Source organism: Oncorhynchus kisutch, linkage group LG7 (assembly GCF_002021735.2).
Source record: "Oncorhynchus kisutch isolate 150728-3 linkage group LG7, Okis_V2, whole genome shotgun sequence".
Taxonomy (NCBI): Eukaryota; Metazoa; Chordata; class Actinopteri; order Salmoniformes; family Salmonidae; genus Oncorhynchus; species Oncorhynchus kisutch.
The window spans coordinates 22,961,073-22,980,725 of NC_034180.2; the positions used below are offsets into that span (position 1 = coordinate 22,961,073).

Genomic DNA, 19,653 nt, shown 5'->3' on the forward strand with positions numbered 1-19,653 from the left:
TAAAGTACATAGACACTGTTAATGAGAACTTACACCAGCCTCGTAAACTGTGGAACATGTTAAAGGACATTGGCTCATAAACTCCATAAGGTAAAATCTTGTAGTATTGGCCTGGATATTGATGATGTTTTCCATGACCAGGAAAAGGTTGCAAATCATTTTAACATTTTTTTTTACCACTATAGCCTCATCTCTGATTAAGAAGTTACCGACCTGTTCTGGACACTATGGCCAGTCTTTCATTTAACAACTTTTACCATAGCAAAGGTATCACAAATTATTTGTTGGAGCTGTGCATGGTAACAGAGGACTACTATGCTTATTGAGCACAAACAAAGCAACTGGGCTGGATAACCTTTCTGCAAGATTCATAAAGGAGAGCCTTCCTGCAAAATTCATACAGGATGGTGCTTGTGTCACTGCTAAAATGATAACGCATATTGTGACCCTATATTGGAAACTACAGGCTGTGTCGATGCTCAGCATCTTATCCAAAGTTGTTGAGAGATTCGTTTTTAATCAACTTGAAGGATACCTTCTCGAGCACAAACTTCTTTATGAACTCCAATCTGGCTTTAGAACCGCTCATTCCACGGATACTTGCCTTATCCACCTTTTTGACCACATCAAGCAGGAAAGTGAGATGTGGAAATATCCTGTTTGCAGAAAGCTTTTGACACTGTGGACCATGATATTCCCCTGATGAAACTGAAATGCATGGGTCTAAATGATGTAACAGTGAATTGGTTTGGGTCTTATCTGTCCAACAGAACACAAGTATGCAATGTTAGTGATGTTCTGTCAGAGGCCAAAGAAATTATCCTCTGGAGTACCACAGGGATCAATTTTAGGGCCTCTCTTGTTTCTTATATACATTAATGATGTGCCAGATACAGTAAAGCGCAAACTCCTGCTTTATGCTGATGATACAGTTTACATAGAGGAGACCCTGAGTAAGGAATTGCATTTTGTTAGAGATTGGTTAACTGACAACAAATTGTCGCTACATTTGGGAGAAAAACAAAATTGTAGATTGCTTTAGGGCTGACAAGATAAAGGAAAACTGTGCAGGCAAGGAGATTGAATCTAAAACAAGTGTAACTTATCTTTGTGTGTCCCTAGATCAATCCCTTTCTGGAAACCTGATTGCTGCTAAAATTCTTTCTAAAATGGCGAACAAATAGAGATGTTTATATCTATATCTACACTAGATATTTTAAGTTGTGTAAAGTACTTAAGTAAAAATACTTGAAAGTACTACTTAATTAGTTTGTACTTTAATATTTGTATTTTTGACATCTTTTACTTTTCACTCAATACATTTTCCTTGACACCCAAAAGTAGTCGTTACATTTTAAATGCTTAGCAAGACAGGAAAATGGTCTAATTCACACACTTATCAACATCCCTGGTCATCCCTATTGCCTCTAATCTGGCGGACTAACTAAACACAAATGCTTCGTTTGTAAATTATGTCTGAGTGTTGGAGTTTGCCCCTGGCTATCCATGAAAAAGAAAATGGTACCATATGATTTGCTTAATATAAGGAATTTGAAATGATTTATACTTTTACTTTTGATATTTAAGTATTGTTTAGCAATTACATTTACGTTTAATACATAAGAATATTTCAAACCAAACACTTTTGGACTTTTACTCAAGTAATATTGTACTGGGCGACTTTTACTTGAGTAATTTCCTATTAAGGTATCTTTACTTTTACTCAAGTATGACAATTGGGTACTTTTTCCACCACTGTATTTTAACATCAAAGTTAAGAAACTGCTTGTCTCAACCTTGATTCAGTGTCATTTTGATTATGCCTGCTCTGCTTGGTATAGCGGGCTATCAGAAAAGCTGATGCAGGTCATGCAAAATAATGTTATCAGGTATATGCTGAATGTCTCCCCTAGGACCCACATAGGGGTACAGGAGTTCCGGGAGGTGGGCGTGTTGCCTTTGGAGTCCAGAGTGGACCAACTTAAACTTAATCATATGTTTGACATCTTAAATGATTGTGCCCCAGGTTATATGAAAAACCACATTGTTATGGTCTATAACCAACACAGTTACAATACCAGAGCTAGTGTTATGTCTTGTAAAATCCCAAGAGTAAACAGTACTGCGAGGAGCACGTTTTTCTATACAGGGATTTGTCTATGGAGTAGCTTCCCCCTGGGGATCAAGCAAAGAAAAATTAGAAATGGTTTTAATTTGGACACGGTTGTCTAAGTAAGAGAAACCGTTCCACTGCCCCTTGTGCCCCCTACTGCCAGTCAGGTGTATTCTTTTGAAGGATCGGTATGATGTGTAATGAATAGATTGTTTTAATGTGAAATGAATATGGTGGATTTTTAAGGTTAGGGGGAGAAGTGCTGTGAATATTGTTACTTTTTAGGATGTCAATATAATTCAATGTATTTGTGGTTGTTTGTCATTTTCTCTTGTCTTTTAATCATTATATGTGTTATTGTTTTTACCATCGAGGACCAATTTGGAAACGAGCGTTTTAATGAATACTTTTAAGTGATATCCTCTGGGTCCACATTGTACATTTTGTTGTATATGCCTGTTACACAAAATAAATTCAATTCAATGTGTCTTCTTGACTTTTACACTATTTACCACATAAAACATCACATCTATCCTTGCAGCCCCAGTCTTTGAGTAGATTTTTCTCATCCTTGAAAGGAGAATCTCCCTCAGTTTTTCCCCATAGGAAACAGCCAACAGCCCATCCACTGTCAGATTAAACAACACCAGCTCTCACCATTGGGAAATTCCATACTTTGTGGAGGCAGTTGTCTTTGTGGGGACCCGTCACGACCAGAATGTTTTTTTTTGGTAACCCAGGTTTAGGAACAATGTGTCCCATATTTTCAGTGTGACAAAGGGGGCTATATAAGCGCATTTGGTGTTATTCATGTTTGAATGTACTGTTTGCATTGGTGAGTCTTAAAGAGAATACTAATAATTGTCTGCAACAATCCAGAGAGGAAGACCCTGGCAACAACGATACGAGGAGGCGGCAGACCTCCCTGATCTCCACTTCAAAACCTGACCTTTTGCAAAATAATTGTCATCGCTAAGCTGGAGCTTCTTTTGGACATAGTGGGGCAATGCTGCTCATGGGCTTCTCCATCAAAACGCATTTATTAACACAACAGACTGCTGCTTTAAAAAAGCTAAACGTTTGATGTAATATTTGATGCTCTTTAAACCAGCTCATGTTTGAATTCTACCATATTTGAATTGCATTGATGTTTTATTCCTTAAAATATATTTCGTAATCATAAAGAGGAGTCATTTTTCATGTGACGCTTGAACGAGGAGGTCAAGTTGGAACTTGGAAGGCAATCATACTTTAAAGTACTGACGGGAGGTTCGGCTCTTTTTACTATCTCGGGATCTTTTCTACTCTTTCAGTCAAAAGAACGACTCTTTCGACTTATTTCATTCATTTGATTCAGTCATGCCCATTACTCAGGACCCCCTTACCGGTGAACGATGAACTCAAAACTCGAAAGAGTCATGATTCTACAAAGCCTCTGACAAGTTGTTCACCATAGGTGGCTTATTTGAGCTGTCATTTGTGACTGAGACTTGTAAACGCGTTCGCTCTTCCACCATGCCAGATTCATTATCAGTTCTAAACATGTGTTTTTCTATGTTCATAACAATCAGAACTTTACCTTTTTGAATATGACTTTCTTGAAAGCATTTTAGCTTATTTTCTATCAGGATTGAGCATTAGAATTTGACTAATTAAGGTTAAGTTCCTTGCTCAAGGGCACCTCGGCAGATTTGTCACATAGTCGGCTCGGGGATAGGGAATGCTCTAACTGCTAGGCTAGCTGCCGCCCTTTCTCTCCCTCTCTTCTCTCTTTCTCTCTGGCTCAGCTCTCAACAGAAACATTTACAGAGCACCATGTAGTTCCCTGCCAGCACCAGTCACCAAGCTTCTTTGTATTCCCTTGTTTCCTCAAGAAGCCCCTCCATCCCTCCCCAAAATGACTGAAAATAGCCCATTCCACCAGCTCATAATTCACTGGGTCTTTAAGTGGAACAATATTGTCATGGTCGGTGTTGAAGATGCTCTTAGATGTTTTATTTCTATTCACACGCCACTAATGTCCGTTTATTTTCTTACCACATGTTCATTTAAGCATTTTACTGTATTTTGCACAGTGATTGATGTGTAACCATTTTCCCACAACTTCCGAAGGATATGGAACAAAACATTTACCAGATGTTGCCTGTTTTTGTAGTTGTTTTTTTTTAGCATTTGTACCCTATTAACCTTAATTCATTCTGTCATCTCGGTAACTTTAGTCCCCCAGTATTTTAGACCCATAGAGGAAGAGAGACGGACATCCAGATCTCCATCACCTCAGGCCCACCACAGGAGATCTCCATCACCTCAGGCCCACCACAGGAGATCTCCATCACCTCAGGCCCACCACAGGGCTCCAGACACAGGCAGGAGGATGGAGGAGGAGAGGACCTCCAGCCGGAGCCCATTCACCCAGGACGGCTACAGGTCAGAGGGTCACAGCCAGGGGTCGAACGGCAGTCCTCCAGTCTACAGAAGACACCTCGTCCCTCCAGACTCCAGCCAAGCTCTCCAATCAAGGTGAGCTCTCTTAGAGCCCAATCGTAACTAACGCTGTAGTCAGAAATACGTAAATCGTATTTTGGTCAACAGGTGATTTTCGCAAAAAAACAAGTTACATGCACGGCTCCCAGAAACACTTTAACGAGAAACACATACAGTGCATTCGGAAAGTATTCAGACCCCTTGACTTTTTCCATATTTTGTTACGTTACAGCCTTATTCTAAAATGGATTAAATACTTTTTTTCACTCATCAATCTACCCATAATGACAAAGCAAAAACAGTTTTTTATCAATTTTTTCCAATTTATAAAAAATTAAAAACACCACATTTACATAAGTATTCAGACCCTTTACTCAGTACTTTGTTGAAGCACCATTGACAGCGATTACAGGCTCGAGGCTTCTTGGGTATGACCCTACAAGCTTGGCACACCCGTATTTTGGGGAGTTCCTCCCATTCTTCTCTGCAGATCCTCTCAAGCTCTGTCAGGTTGGATGGGGTGTGTCGCTGCACAGCTATTTTCAGGAATGATGAAATGATGGAGGCCACTGTGTTCTTGGGGACATTCAATGCTGCAGAAATGTTTTGGTACCCTTCCCCAGATCTGTGCCTCGACACAATCCTCTCCGAGCTCTACAGACAATTCCTTTGACCTCATGGCTTGGTTTTTGCTCTGACATGCACTGTCAACTGTGAGACCTTATATAGACAGGTGTGTGCCTTTCCAAATAATGTCCAATCAATTGAATTTACCACAGGTGGACTCCAATCAAGTTGTAGAAACATCTCAATTATGATCAATGGAAACATGATGCACCCGAGCTCAATTTCGATTCTCATAACAAACATTCTTAAGTACTTATGTAAATAAGGTATTTCTGTTTGTTTGTTTTTTTAATACAAACCTGTTTTCGCTTTGTCATTATGAGGTATTGTGTGTAGATTGCTGAGGAAAATGTTTGATTTAATAAATGTTTGAATAAGGCTGTAATGTAGCAAAATTTGGGAAAAGTCAAAAGGGTCTGAATATTTTCCCAGGGCACTGTACATGTACCTGTGAAGGAGTATCTGTACCCACTATAACACTTGGCAATATTGGCGCATGAAGATGTAATAAAGCGTCACTCCAGTCATTTTGTTTCCTTGTGTGTGGTCTGTCTGGTAACAAGAGCTCTTTCTGAGTGACCTAAACCTGTGTTTCTACAACATAAAGATGTGCTACTGTGTCTTTGTCCTCTTGTAAAGATATTCAATCAAAGGTCACATGATTTGGCATCTGATATGAAGGTCTAGATAGATAGATAGATACAGTGGGGAGAACAAGTATTTGATACACTGCCGATTTTGCAGGTTTTCCTACTTACAAAGCATTTAGAGGTCAGTAATTTGTATCATCACTTCAACTGTGAGAGACGGAATCTAAAACAAAAATCCAGAAAATCACATTTGTATGATTTTTAAGTAATTAATTTGCATTTTATTGCATGACATAAGTATTTGATCACCTACCAACCAGTAAGAATTCCGGCTCTCACAGACCTGTTAGTTTTTCTTTAAGAAGCCCTCCTGTTCTCCACTCATTACCTGTATAAAAGACACCTGTCCACACACTCAATCAAACAGACTCCAACCTCTCCATAATGATCAAGACCAGAGAGCTGTGTAAGGACATCAGGAATAAAATCAATGATCATGAGGAAGGGGAGGGATCAGCCCAGAACTACACGGCAGGACCTGGTCAATGACCTGAAGAGAGCTGGGACCACAGTCTCAAAGAAAACCATTAGTAATACACTACGCCGTCATGGATTAAAATCCTGCAGCGCACGCAAGGTCCCCCTGCTCAAGCCAGCGCATGTCCAGGCCCGTCTGAAGTTTGCCAATGACCATCTGGATGATCCAGAGGAGGAATGGGAGAAGGTCATGTGGTCTGATGAGGCTTTTTGGTCTAAACTCCACTCGCCGTGTTTGGAGGAAGAAGAAGGATGAGTACAACCCCAAGAACACCATCCCAACCGTAGAGCATGGAGGTGGAAACATCATTCTTTGGGGATGCTTTTCTGCAAAGGGGACAGGACGACTGCACCGTATTGAGGGGAGGATGGATGGGGCCATGTATCGCGAGATCTTGGCCAATAACCTCCTTCCCTCAGTAAGAGCATTGAAGATGGGTCGTGGTTGGGTCTTCCAGCATGACAACGACCCGAAACACACAGCCAGGGCAACTAAGGAGTGGCTCCATAAGAAGCATCTCAAGGTCCTGGAGTGGCCTAGCCAGTCTCCAGACCTGAACCCAATAGAAAATCTTTGGAGGGAGCTGAAAGTCCGTATTGCCCAGCGACAGCCCCGAAACCTGAAGGATCTGGAGTAGGTCTGTATGGAGGAGTGGGCCAAAATCCCTGCTGCAGTGTGTGTAAACCTGGTCAAGAACTACAGGAAACGTATGATCTCTGTAATTGCAAACAAAGGTTTCTGTACCAAATATTAAGTTCTGCTTTTCTGATGTATCAAATACTTACGTTATGCAATAAAATGCAAATTAATTACTTATAAATCATACAATGTGATTTTCTGGATTTTTGTTTTAGATTCCATCTCTCACAGTTGAAGTGTACCTATGATTTTTTTTAAATACAGACCTCTACATGCTTTGTAAGTAGGAAAACCTGCAAAATTGGCAGTGTATCAAATACTTGTTCTCCCCACTGTAGGTAGGTAGGTAGATAAATAGATAGATAGATAGATAGATAGACAATAATATGAGGCATTGCTGCATAGAATCATATTCCTGGCTACAAGAGGGAAGTAATCTACATGGCAATACACTGCCGTAATACCTTAATATTACCTTAAAGGTCAACTGGATGATTTGCCTAATATAACAGAGTAAATAAAGACACTGTAATATGCCTGAAATAGTGCAGAGTGCATCCCTTGCGTATTTGATAATTGCGTGTCTGTTTCGTTGGAGACTAGGCCATAACTCATTTGTGTTGCCGTTCGCTCTCAAGTTTTAATATTGTTGCTCTCTCTCTAATTAAAATTATTTTTCTCCCATGATGCAGTATAAAAGAAGACCAAGGAAACATTAAAGTTAGCAGTAGTTCCTTTGACTCCAAAAAGCAAAGCCTCGTCCTTGACAAAGAGAAGAATATTGCCTTCCTGCTGAAGGAGCTGGATTCACTCAGAGAGCTCAATAAGAAGGTAGGTTGAAATGTTAAAGGAATCTTGCCCTGCTAGATACAGGTCCTAGCAAAAATACATGGCATTTGTGGTTCCAGCTTTTTTTTTCACTCAAATGTCCTTTGTCGTAACTTGTCCTCTTCCTCTTTAAATAGATGATTGTGTTGTGTCTGTCACAGCTGCCAACTATTGAGTGTCCACCTCTCTTGTCCACCTCTATCTTACCTGCCATGTCCAAAGCATATGACTAGCTGGTTATCCTGTCCTGTCCTGTGTTTGGTCTGGAGCATGCCCAGTGTCCCTCTGTGCACAGGCTGCCTTCTTGCAACTGAGCGCCTGTTAGAGAGGGTGTAGCCATAGAGAGGCCCTCTGAAACGGCTATAATTGATGCCTCTGGTTTGCAAGTAGCTGTGACTCCTGACAGAAAGTCAGGAACAGTTCCCAAGAGTCTGTTTTTGCTGGCAGGGCCGTGAGAGCCGACTCTGAGGACTCAACTGAGGCATGTTTTCAAAGTGCGGGGGGGACGACGACGACACCAACTCGGAGCAAAATATTTAAGACAGGAGGTTAAATCTATCACTAGGTCTTGTAAAATATCACTCCCCGACAAGATTTATAGGAGTTCAATAGCAGTGCTTCTTTTTTATTGGTGTCTGAAATAATGTGATGTAGAGGCTCGATTGTATAACTTGTTATAGAATGCCTGAGTGATGGTATCTATATAATATTCTGTTTGTTAAATGGATGGTTGTCACCACCCGGGAAACTACAACAGTTAATTAGTATGTCGTCAAACTGCAGGTGGAGTCAGGTGTCTATCTGGTGTTTTGCATGAGGTTTTTGCTACTGTCTGTGAGTGAAGCAAGTTAGTGACTATGTCTGGACAATTACCGACAGGCTCTGCAGCTCAGCATTGGTTGGGGTCAATTCCATTTTCAATTCATTTCTCAATTCAATGAACATGTCAATTTAGAAGTCTGTCTGGTTTTGTGCTCTCCGGCAGCTCCAGGACAAGTTGGCCGTGAGGGAGAAGGAGTTAGAGAGCAGGCTGGTGGACACTGAGCTGATGCAGACTCAACTGGATGCCCGGGCCTGTGAGAAGGCTGGAGGTACGTTATGGAGGGGGGAGAGGCTAGGGGAGAGAGGACAGACCCTGGGCCTGTGAGAAAGCTGGAGGTACGTTATAGAGGGGGAGAGGCTAGGGGAGAGAGGACAAACCCTGGGCCTGTGAGAAAGCTGGAGGTACGTTATAGAGGGGGAGAGGCTAGGGGAGAGAGGACAAACCCTGGGCCTGTGAGAAAGCTGGAGGTACGTTATGGAGGGGGGAGAGGCTAGGGGAGAGAGGACAAACCCTGGGCCTGTGAGAAAGCTGGAGGTACGTTATAGAGGGGGAGAGGCTAGGGGAGAGAGGACAGACCCTGGGCCTGTGGGAAAGCTGGAGGTACGTTATGGAGGGGGGAGAGGCTAGGGGAGAGAGGACAGACCCTGGGCCTGTGGGAAAGCTGGAGGTACGTTATGGAGGGGGGAGAGGCTAGGGGAGAGAGGACAAACCCTGGGCCTGTGGGAAAGCTGGAGGTACGTTATAGAGGGGGAGAGGCTAGGGGAGAGAGGACAAACCCTGGCCCTGTGAGAAAGCTGGAGGTACGTTATAGAGGGGGAGAGGCTAGGGGAGAGAGGACAAACCCTGGGCCTGTGAGAAAGCTGGAGGTACGTTATAGAGGGGGAGAGGCTAGGGGAGAGAGGACAAACCCTGGCCCTGTGAGAAAGCTGGAGGTACATTATAGAGGGGGAGAGAGGACAGACCCTGGGCCTGTGGGAAGGCTGGCCGTAGGAAGGGTCATACAGTACAGTACAGACAGTACAATAGAGTACATTGAGGATAATAACATCTCAAATAAAGCCTATTATCTGACCAGTTATAATTTTTTCTGCGCTGTAATGTAAAGTGATGGCCCATAGGATTTTCAAGATGGCCTAAAGGCAAGCAATGTCTACAAGATGAAGTTAGAACGTCGTTCTCCTCAGACATTTTATCCCTGATGAACTTTGGTAGAAGTAAAACGGAGATGTCAAGTGTGGAAAATAATTATACATTTGTTTTACATGCAACTTGAGTATCAAAACGAATTGTAACTTACTAATCGTATTTGTTAATGTAATTTAACCGCTCCCAACCTTCACTGAACAAATATTAGAATTTAGCTGAGCAAATAACTTCTTTTCTTTACTATTGCTTTTCTTCTTAGGTGAGAGCCCTCCCAACCCACCTAATAATTCAACAAAATACGGTACATCGAGCTGCACAATTAGCAGCTCCAATTGTGCCTTTAATAAATGTAAAGTGTGTGTCGTGTAGCCTATTTGCCGTCCTCATATTAATATGATTTGCATGGCTCAGGGAGGCGATGTTTAATGAGCAAATTCCAGCTAAAATGCTATATTGATTTTCTTACTGAACTTTGTAATGGCTTACAGCGAGGCTCACTGTTTATCATTAAGCCATCTCTGAGACGGTAGAAGAATTAGCTATTGATGGATCTCAGGGGCTCTTTCGTAGTGGGATTAACAAAGGGATCTGAAGACAGTGGTAATCCCAAAATCTGCTGGTTTTAAGGCAGCCGGCATACAGCGCAGGAATTTCGGGACCCGGGTCAGGTGTAAGCTGAAGGGAAATCTCTCCCTGCCAGGCTACAGAGTCTGTATCAATAAGAAAAGTTTTCCCTCCATGAGTGGGACAGACAGTATTACATAAAAGAACTCATGGATGGACTATTTTTCTTTTTGTCTAACTCAGTATGTGCTCTTCATAACTCAAACTCAATTTGGCAACACTTTAGACAAATCATTTCACAGCTCACTCTCACTAAAACCGGTCTAGTTTTCAGACATTAGAAGAACACAATGTTTTTGGCTTGAAAATGTTTGTTCAACCTTGTTTATCAAATCAAACGTCTTGAGTTAGGGTTAAGGACTGGCCAATCTCTTAACCATTGTGAGATGATGAGTGCTTGCTGATGTTGTGACAATGTCGACCAACTGCCTGACTCTGAGGCGCAGACACTGTGCCTTTATTGCTTGGGGCAACTATATGTCCAGCCTCTGTGGAGATCACCTCAGCAGTTCACTTCCCCACAAAATGAGTTTGACTGGAGTTAATACCTGTGCCACAGTGTTTCAGTGGCAATAACTTTCTTCCACAGGGAGCTTATCGTTGTTATTGAGCAGTAACTGATGGTCAGAAACTACAATGCTTTCTATCTCTTTATATCTATCTCTCTTTCTCTTTCCCTCTCTCTCTTTTACTATTTCTCTTTTTTCTATTTCCATTACTACTCTCTCTCTCTCGCTTTCTCTCTGTCTCCCCTCTCTCTCTTTCGCTGTCTCTCTCCTTCAGCCCTAGTGGAGGAGATATACCAGGCTCAGAGGGATAGGGACCAGGCAGTGATGGCCCGGTTGCGTCTGGCAAATGAAGAGAGGGATGAGGCCCTGCTCAGGGCCAAGCGACTGCAGCAGGCAGTGGCTGAGTATGTACTAAAGCACCATAACATAGTAAACCACAATACAGTAAACCACAACACACCACAACATGGTAAACCACAACACAGTAAACCACAACACACCACAACATGGTAAACCACACCACAACATAGTAAACCACAACACACCACAACATGGTAAACCACAACACAGTAAACCACACCACAACTTAGTAAACCACAACACAACACAACATAGTAAACCACAACACATCACAACATAGTAAACCACAACACATCACAACATAGTAAACCACAACACATCACAACATAGTAAACCACAACACATCACAACATAGTAAACCGCAACACATCACAACATAGTAAACCACAACACACCACAACATAGTAAAGCACAACACATCACAACATAGTAAACCACAACACATCACAACATAGTAAACCACAACACATCACAACATAGTAAACCACAACACATCACAACATAGTAAACCACAACACACCACAACATATTAAACCACAACACATCACAACATGGTAAACCACAACACATCACAACATAGTAAACCACAACACATCACAACATAGTAAACCACAACACATCACAACATAGTAAACCACAACACATCACAACATAGTAAACCACAACACACCACAACATAGTAAACTACAACACATCACAACATAGTAAACCACAACACATCACAACATAGTAAACCACAACACATCACAACATAGTAAACCGCAACACATCACAACATAGTGAACTACAACACACCACAACATAGTAAACCACAACACATCACAACATAGTAAACCACAACACACCACAACATAGTAAACCACAACACACCACAACATAGTGAACTACAACACACCACAACATAGTGAACTACAACACATCACGGAGCAATTCAAGATTGAATTCCGTGACAATTCAGGAAATAAACAGAAATGAAAGTTTCCTCATTTTCTCATCCCTGGCATATTGATCCACTCTGCTTAACTAACTCACCTCTCCCGCCTCTTCTCTGTCACAATCCATTTGAATTCAGTGAATTTCAAGGAATTTCAAGGAACATTTGAATTTCAATTGATTTTCTGAAATGAATAAATGGAAGTGGTGTTGTTGACCCCCAACCCTACCACACAGGATCACTCTGATCAATTACAGTAAGACACCTATCTCCCTCCCTCTGCTCTCACTGTCCTTCACAACACCAGCAGTACAGAGACAAGTTGGGAAATAAATAGGAGAAAGCAGTCTATGAGATAATAGTGAAAAGCATTACATTTGTTCTCTCTCTATGCTAAACTCTTTGTTATTTCCTCACTTCCCCATTTTCCTCTTCTATGGAAGTGGGGACGGAGGGTTTACTGACAGCTATAATGGGTCAGTCTGTTTACTTGCCATTGCTTAGGCGAACTCCGCTTTGTTCTTCAGGCTAGTCGACAAGGTGAATGGAATGGCGGTGCAAAACAAGTGGGGGGGTGGAGAAAAATGCAATATCGACTGGTTTGGGAATATATCGGAGGGGTGTGACATTTCATAAGAGTCCCCTCGCCCTCCGTGCGAGGTTGTCAGTCAAGAGTTGCACTGTATAGGAAATCAATCAAGTCCTTCAGACCAGCAGATCTTTACCAGCCTGTCTGAGAGGGCTAATTAATGTGATCTTTTTGTTTTGTTTAGGTGGTTGTTCGACTGGGGTGGGGTATGTTCTTAAGGTCCAGGACCTTTCAAATTAAAGCTGCATTGTCCACTAGGAAAGGCGGGCAGGCAATATTAGCTGGTACAGTTTAGAAGTAATTACATTTCTACTTAAGGGAATATATAACTTTCTGTCGGAAGCAAAATCTATATTTAAATAAGCCTGGGTTGGTGTGCTGGTTGGTGTGAGATCCACTTGCATAAATCCCATTGTTGTTGTTGTTTTTATATATCCAATGCATTGTTTACTCTCAAAATATTTGTCAAACACATTTTCTATCTCAAATCACATTTATTTGATATGGCCTTTTATTGGAATGATTCAAATGATTTAAATTGGCTGGACTTATTGGTTGGCATGAAGCGCTTTCAGCCTAGTATTATGCCAAATAGCCTGGCAATCTAATTAGAAGAACAGCGCATTTCATCTCTTCAACGGCATCTCCCAGCCTTCCTCTTAGAAACAAAAGGTAATTGATAGCCAAGCACAATCCCATTATCTTAGCTGGAATATGGAAAAGCCTGTTCTAAACCTTTATTTTCCCAGGCAGGTCAGTGGCAGGCCCAGTATGATTGAGTATGTACCTTTATAATGGGAGGTGATCCGTGTAATGCCTTTGTAAATGAGCTGAAGAATTTATTTATTTTTTTCATCAGAGGAGAGGATCGACTGACTGGCCTCCTGGGGGAAATCACATTGGCACTTTGTAAAGGTGCAATCAGCATTCTGGTCCCAGCATGCGTTCTCCCCGCCACTGTTTCAGTAAAAAGCGGAGGCCCTTTTCAATTGCAGTGTACTATAAAGGGAATGGGGTGACTGGGATGCATACAGGGAGAGGTGCCTCGACAGGTAAACGTTTAAACTGGGCTGTAAAGAGCCATGTCCCGTCCTGATTGAAGCCAGAGGAAAGCTGGTGTTATTGATATGCTATATGAGTGTTGTTTTGATTAATACAATTTCGTTGTCAAATCGCTTCAGTCTCAATTTATTTAAAAAACGAAAACAGTAAGTAATATCATTTTATCGTTGTGTCCCCTTGGTAAACTGGTTTATGTCTGGTTGTTATCTAGAAAAACACTCTGATGAAGGTAGATTGAGACCAAAAATGTGGTTAAATAAGATCCCTTAAACTTGTTAGAAGCATGAAGATTACCACGACCAGTGTCCTGGAGTTGTTCTTCTTTTTGATTGTTAGCAAGAACAATGTACTGAGTGCTTTGAGGTGGTCCATAAATCTCCTGGCACACCTCTGTAATTACAGTAGTCGTTTCTCTGTGGTCCTTCCCCTGCTCAATACTGCACACCTACAAATGATTCAACACCTCATCTCAGCACATATGAACAATTGATCCCAGTAGTCATTATTAGCAGTAAACATGAATATACAGGGCATTACTGGATGAATAATGGCTGGGGTCTGCTGGCACTTTTCATATGTTGGGGGGTGTCTTTTGTTCTGATCATCGACTCTGAAAACCTCCAGAACAGAACGCAATTATTGGATGTGAGGAAGATTTGGGAAGTGATCTCATTTCGCCGCACTAAGGAAAGACAACTCTCTCTCTTCTCTCTCTCTCCCCCCTCTCATTCTGTCCTCTCTCCCCCATTCTCTCTCTCTGTCTCTCTCTGTCTCTCTCTCTTCCCCCTATGCTCAGCCTGGAGAATATTAACCCTGAGGAAAGCGACGCGGTAAGCCCTCCCCTTAGGAGCTCATGTGGGCTCACTTTTTTTCTCTCACCAGAATGTCCTCAATAAAAAGGTCTTGGGGAAACTAAGGACAGCTAAGCACATTTCAACACTATGATATTGTTATTATATTTTGTTAACATCTCCTTAAATAAAACATATGACTATAAATATATTGTTATTATTGGCTTATGAAGGCATGACATTTTTAACATGAATTCAGATATATCCTACATCCTACATTTAGTTGTTTTGTTTTTTTATTTTGGTCAGTTTCCGCTGTTGAATTAGTAATGATGTGTGTGTTGTGTGTGTGTGTGTGTGTGTATTACACACACATGCGTGTCGTGTGTGTTGCACCTGCTCGTCGTGTGTGTTAGGACCTTGAGGAACTGCTGAACAGGGTGAACAGTGCAGATTCAGCGCTGGGGATTGAGCGGAGCGGGGGGGTGATCGTGGACCGGCTGCAGAAGGTCCGGGAGAGAAGGAGGAAGATTACAGCAGAGGAGATGAATGCTGTTATAGAGGAGAGAGAGACAGCACTGGCCAGGGTGGGTCTGAACGACACTACACACACACACACACACACACACACACACAGTCGTTATAGAGGAGAGAGAGACAGCACTGGCCAGGGTAGGTCTGAACGACACTACACACACACACAGTCGTTATAGAGGAGAGAGAGACAGCACTGGCCAGGGTGGGTCTGAACGACACTACACACACACACGCGCACAGTCGTTATAGAGGAGAGAAGAGACAGCACTGGCCAGGGTGGGTCTGAACGACACTACGCACACACACACACACACACACACAGTCGTTATAGAGGAGAGAGAGACAGCACTGGCCAGGGTGGGTCTGAACGACACTACGCACACACACACAGTCGTTATAGAGGAGAGAGAGACAGCACTGGCCAGGGTGGGTCTGAACGACACTACACACACACACACACAGTCGTTATAGAGGAGAGAGAGACAGCACTGGCCAGGGTGGGTCTGAACGACACTACGCACACACACACAGTCGTTATAGAGGAGAGAGAGACAGCACTGGCCAGGGTGGGTCTGAACGACACTACACACACACACACACACACACACACACACAGTCATTATAGAGGAGAGAGAGACAGCACTGGCCAGGGTGGGTCTGAACGACACTACGCACACACACACACACACAGTCATTATAGAGGAGAGAGACATGTTTCAAAAATTAACCACAGTGTCTCTCCTCTGAATAATGTAATAAATTGCTATCTCCAGCACTATTGGCATCTCCCCCATTTTCTCAATTTTAAAATGCCCTTTGATTGGAAGTCTATTTTGCCGATACACACTGACACACATAGGCAAACACGGCTCACCTAACTAGTTCACATGTACACAAGGCAAGAAATGTCTTTCCCCCCCCCCTTAGACAGACGCATGGGTTGTGTCTGACATTGTCTGTTTTGATTCAGTAAAACCAACTACTTGATTCACATTGGAGGTTATGGTCGTGTAAACTCAAATGTTTGATACATCCATCTTACCTGGATATTTTCAAGGATTTAAAAACAAACAAGCAGCCTGACAAATATTGACATCCAGATATTATACCTCAACATTCAAATTCCCGGTATTTGCTTGGATATCTGGGATGTTGATATATAGACTAGACCTCTCATGTAGTGATTCAGTGTCCTGTTTTACAACTGGGTTTGTTTGAGGAGAGTTATGCAGACAAGCCACCGTTTTGTGCCAATGTGGAAAAACAAGTCCATATATTAAAGCTTCCAATTGGCTCATTCATCCCCCCTCCTCTCCCCTGTAACTATTCCCCAGGTCATTGCTGTAAATGAGAATGTGTTGTCAGTCAACTTACCTGGTAAATAAGGGTTAATAAAATAGGAACCTGTCACAGCCCCACAGTATTACTGTTGACCAAAATATCAATTGGGAAATCCCCAAATTATAATTTTGAGCAGGGGTTCCAAACTTTTTCACTCAGGCCCCCATTGGGGAACTTCCCGCAACCCCCGTGTGTGCGCCACTTCTATTTCTATAGGCACAAACACTGTTCATGACACACACTGTTCACACCCCTCTTCTTGGCTGAGAGAAAATGTTGTATGTAGACAGTTTACGTATGTTCTGTAATTCTACACATTTTGCCACGGGGTGCAGAGAACATTTAGCAGTTTTAAAGCTCATGTCCTGCAATTCGACACATTTTGCCATGTCTTATGTGTGTTCATGGGATATCTGAGTGACTCAAACGTTACAACAACAAAAAATGGCAAAAGAAACTGCAACAAAATTCAAATTTGACGACATAGGCTAGTTGATCTGGACATTTCTGACAAGTTATAAATAGCTCTCTAAGGTATGCAATGACTAACATGACAAGAGGAACTGATGATGCACTACCCAATTTAGAAATTGCATCTTGTGCCTTCTACTATTCCAACTTCCAAGAGTAAGCTGAAAGCCGGACTTCCTTAAAAAATGTGTCCGTCCATACATCCATCTATCTAGCAAAAATCACCATGTCAGACACTCGCTCTTCTTTAGGAAGGTGTGGTAAGAATGTCAATCATAGCTCAGAGTTTTCAGCAGGACACTACTGTGCAGGGAGTCATACGGTCATGCATTCATCTGGGTGGGTGGTCGCAGACAGAGCTGCGAACTGTTTCTAGCTGGAGTTTGACATTTTTCTCTGTAGCCTGGATTTACCAGGCATATTATGATTGGGATGCTTCCTTTCTGCTTCCCTCCCTGTGGGTGAGCTTCATGGATCTCTGTCCCGTTCAGCCCGACGCCGGGGCATTAAAAGGCAGGCATCAGACGTATGGAGAAGAAAGGCCTCCGCAACTCCACTATGCCTGCGTTCTAAATGGCGCCCTATTTTCCTATATACTGTAGTGCAGTACTTTTGACTAGGGCCCATAGGGCTCTGGTCAAAAGTAGTCTTTGATATAGGGAATCAGGGACCATTTGGGACTCGCCTATATGTAGACTGAACAGATTCAGCTTTATGGAGGTCACGCTGCTCCGGAGCAACACTTCCGACTGGTCTAAAGCTAGTCTAGTTTCATGTGCCTGTAGACTCTCTCTCTGTGAAGAAGGCATATTGGTTTATAGGGCTGTATGATATGCTGATTCAGTTTAGACAGGATCTCTAATGGGTCCATTTTAGTCAATGGGATGTGTAATAAACAGGTATTTCTAGTAACTTTTCTAGTAATGCCAGGTTAGCTGTATTGGTCCAACTTAGCTACTGTTATACGTTTCAGTCATAAAATTAGAATATGGTTTCAGTATTGTTTCACTGTGTTCTGAGACTCAGTAACAGAAGAACCACAGAACTAGAATGAATAGAACAGGCGTCCCTATTCAAGTCAATGATTGCATAATTGGTGAACTGGCGGCCTCATTCTATTTCTATGAAAAGAACACTCCTGTCCTCTCCTGCTCATTTCTCATCATTGGTCTCTTCTCTCCTCTCTCATCCACCTCTGTTAATTATGTTGTCCCAGGTGTTCAAGCCATTTGATGAGGCTTTTTTTTACAATGCCTAAATCAGACTGTATGTGGACTTTGGGGGGACTTCCCTTTGTTCAAAATACAAGCTGGTGCGATCAAGTTTTTCGCTCCAGAGAAGTTGAGAGCCTAAATCTGATTTGAAAATGTGTTAATTCTCCAGATTTGTACACATTTACAGCAGTGCTCACACATTTTAAAATCTAGTAATCAGCTGACCAATGCAATGGCTCAAGTTCATAGAAGTCAGTCAATGAATTTGAGGTTGACTCAAGTTTTGAGGTTGTCAATGAGGGAGATGTCACCAGTCTTCTTAATGCCTCTGACTTTAACACAAGGCTGAGTGGGAGCAACCAGCCGAGCTCAACCCTAGACTACAACCATATCTCCGCAAAACCCCGGGCTAACATCACATTCACATCTCCTGGAAAGAATATTGCCCCTGCTTTTTGCGGAGGGCAAAAAAAATAATCTTTGGAGCAATTTTAAAAGTAGGTTACAAATGCCTGTTCCTAATCCCTGTGAGGCGGGGATGGTCTCCACACTCTATCCTGAAGGATTTCTGCGTCCCCTGCTGCTCTTCCTATCCCTCTCTTCATCTCGAAGGGATTAGCCCACTGCGACTACCAGAGGGCCGCTACACCCACCAGCCTGCTGGAATATGAAAAGCTGGATAAGTGAAGGGAGGGAGGAGGAACAGGAACACATCTATTCTGTCCTATACCCCCCCCCCCCCCCCATTCCCTCTTCTTATTTTCTCTCTATAAAGTGAATGCTGCAAAACAAAGGTTATTGATTTGTTCGGTACCTGGCAGTATGGTTACTTTATGCATTAGTGAATATTGTTCCTTGGTGGACTAGTGTACATGTTAATAACTGAGAGCTGACCTTTTGCTATGTTCTGATTTGTCGCCTTTCATTGCCAGATCCACATATTTTCCCAGCGTCGATGATGTGTAATTGAGTGACGAGCCTCTGATTTGATTGACCGTGTGATGCACGTGTGTTTTCAGGCATTATGCACCGGACATATGTAACGCTAGGTAATCCGTGTCTGCTCCGTCCTCCATGTGTTCCGAAGGAGTGACGTGTTTGGGTGCCGTACTGTAGCCCCAGGAGTGGCCTTCCTAGCCTGCCTGGGAAGAATAGAGAGGTGCGCTCCTTCTCTCTGTGTTCAGATTGAAATACTTTTAGCCCAAAACATCTGTTGCCTGTAAGCCATAACTCACCCTGACACTAAAGAGAAGCTTTGTGTTTTGTCTGGACCAGGGAACTATTATTCCAGACGGCAGAGGAAGAGGATGAGGGACGAGAGCAGCGAGCGGGGCTCCTAGGCTGCGCCCGCCTGCTCTTGTTTGCGGGAGCACTTTGGGGTTTTTTAGGCAGCTGGATGTAACATTGCGACTTGTCAGGGTGAGAGGGATGGT

At 42.6% G+C, this 19,653-nt stretch overlaps 1 protein-coding gene across 2 annotated transcripts in view; it reads left to right on the plus strand.

Annotated features, from left to right (window-relative positions):
• The window catches only part of mipol1 (mirror-image polydactyly 1), a 70,577-nt gene that overhangs the window by 28,272 nt on the left and 22,652 nt on the right, over positions 1–19,653 (plus strand). For both annotated transcript variants that reach the window (XM_031828690.1, XM_020487733.2), the window contains exons 5-10: positions 4,333–4,633; positions 7,684–7,822; positions 8,805–8,910; positions 11,196–11,325; positions 14,663–14,696; positions 15,074–15,244. In XM_031828690.1, the coding sequence (XP_031684550.1) occupies positions 4,333–4,633; positions 7,684–7,822; positions 8,805–8,910; positions 11,196–11,325; positions 14,663–14,696; positions 15,074–15,244 (881 nt within the window). The remainder of the gene's footprint in view (positions 1–4,332; positions 4,634–7,683; positions 7,823–8,804; positions 8,911–11,195; positions 11,326–14,662; positions 14,697–15,073; positions 15,245–19,653) is intronic.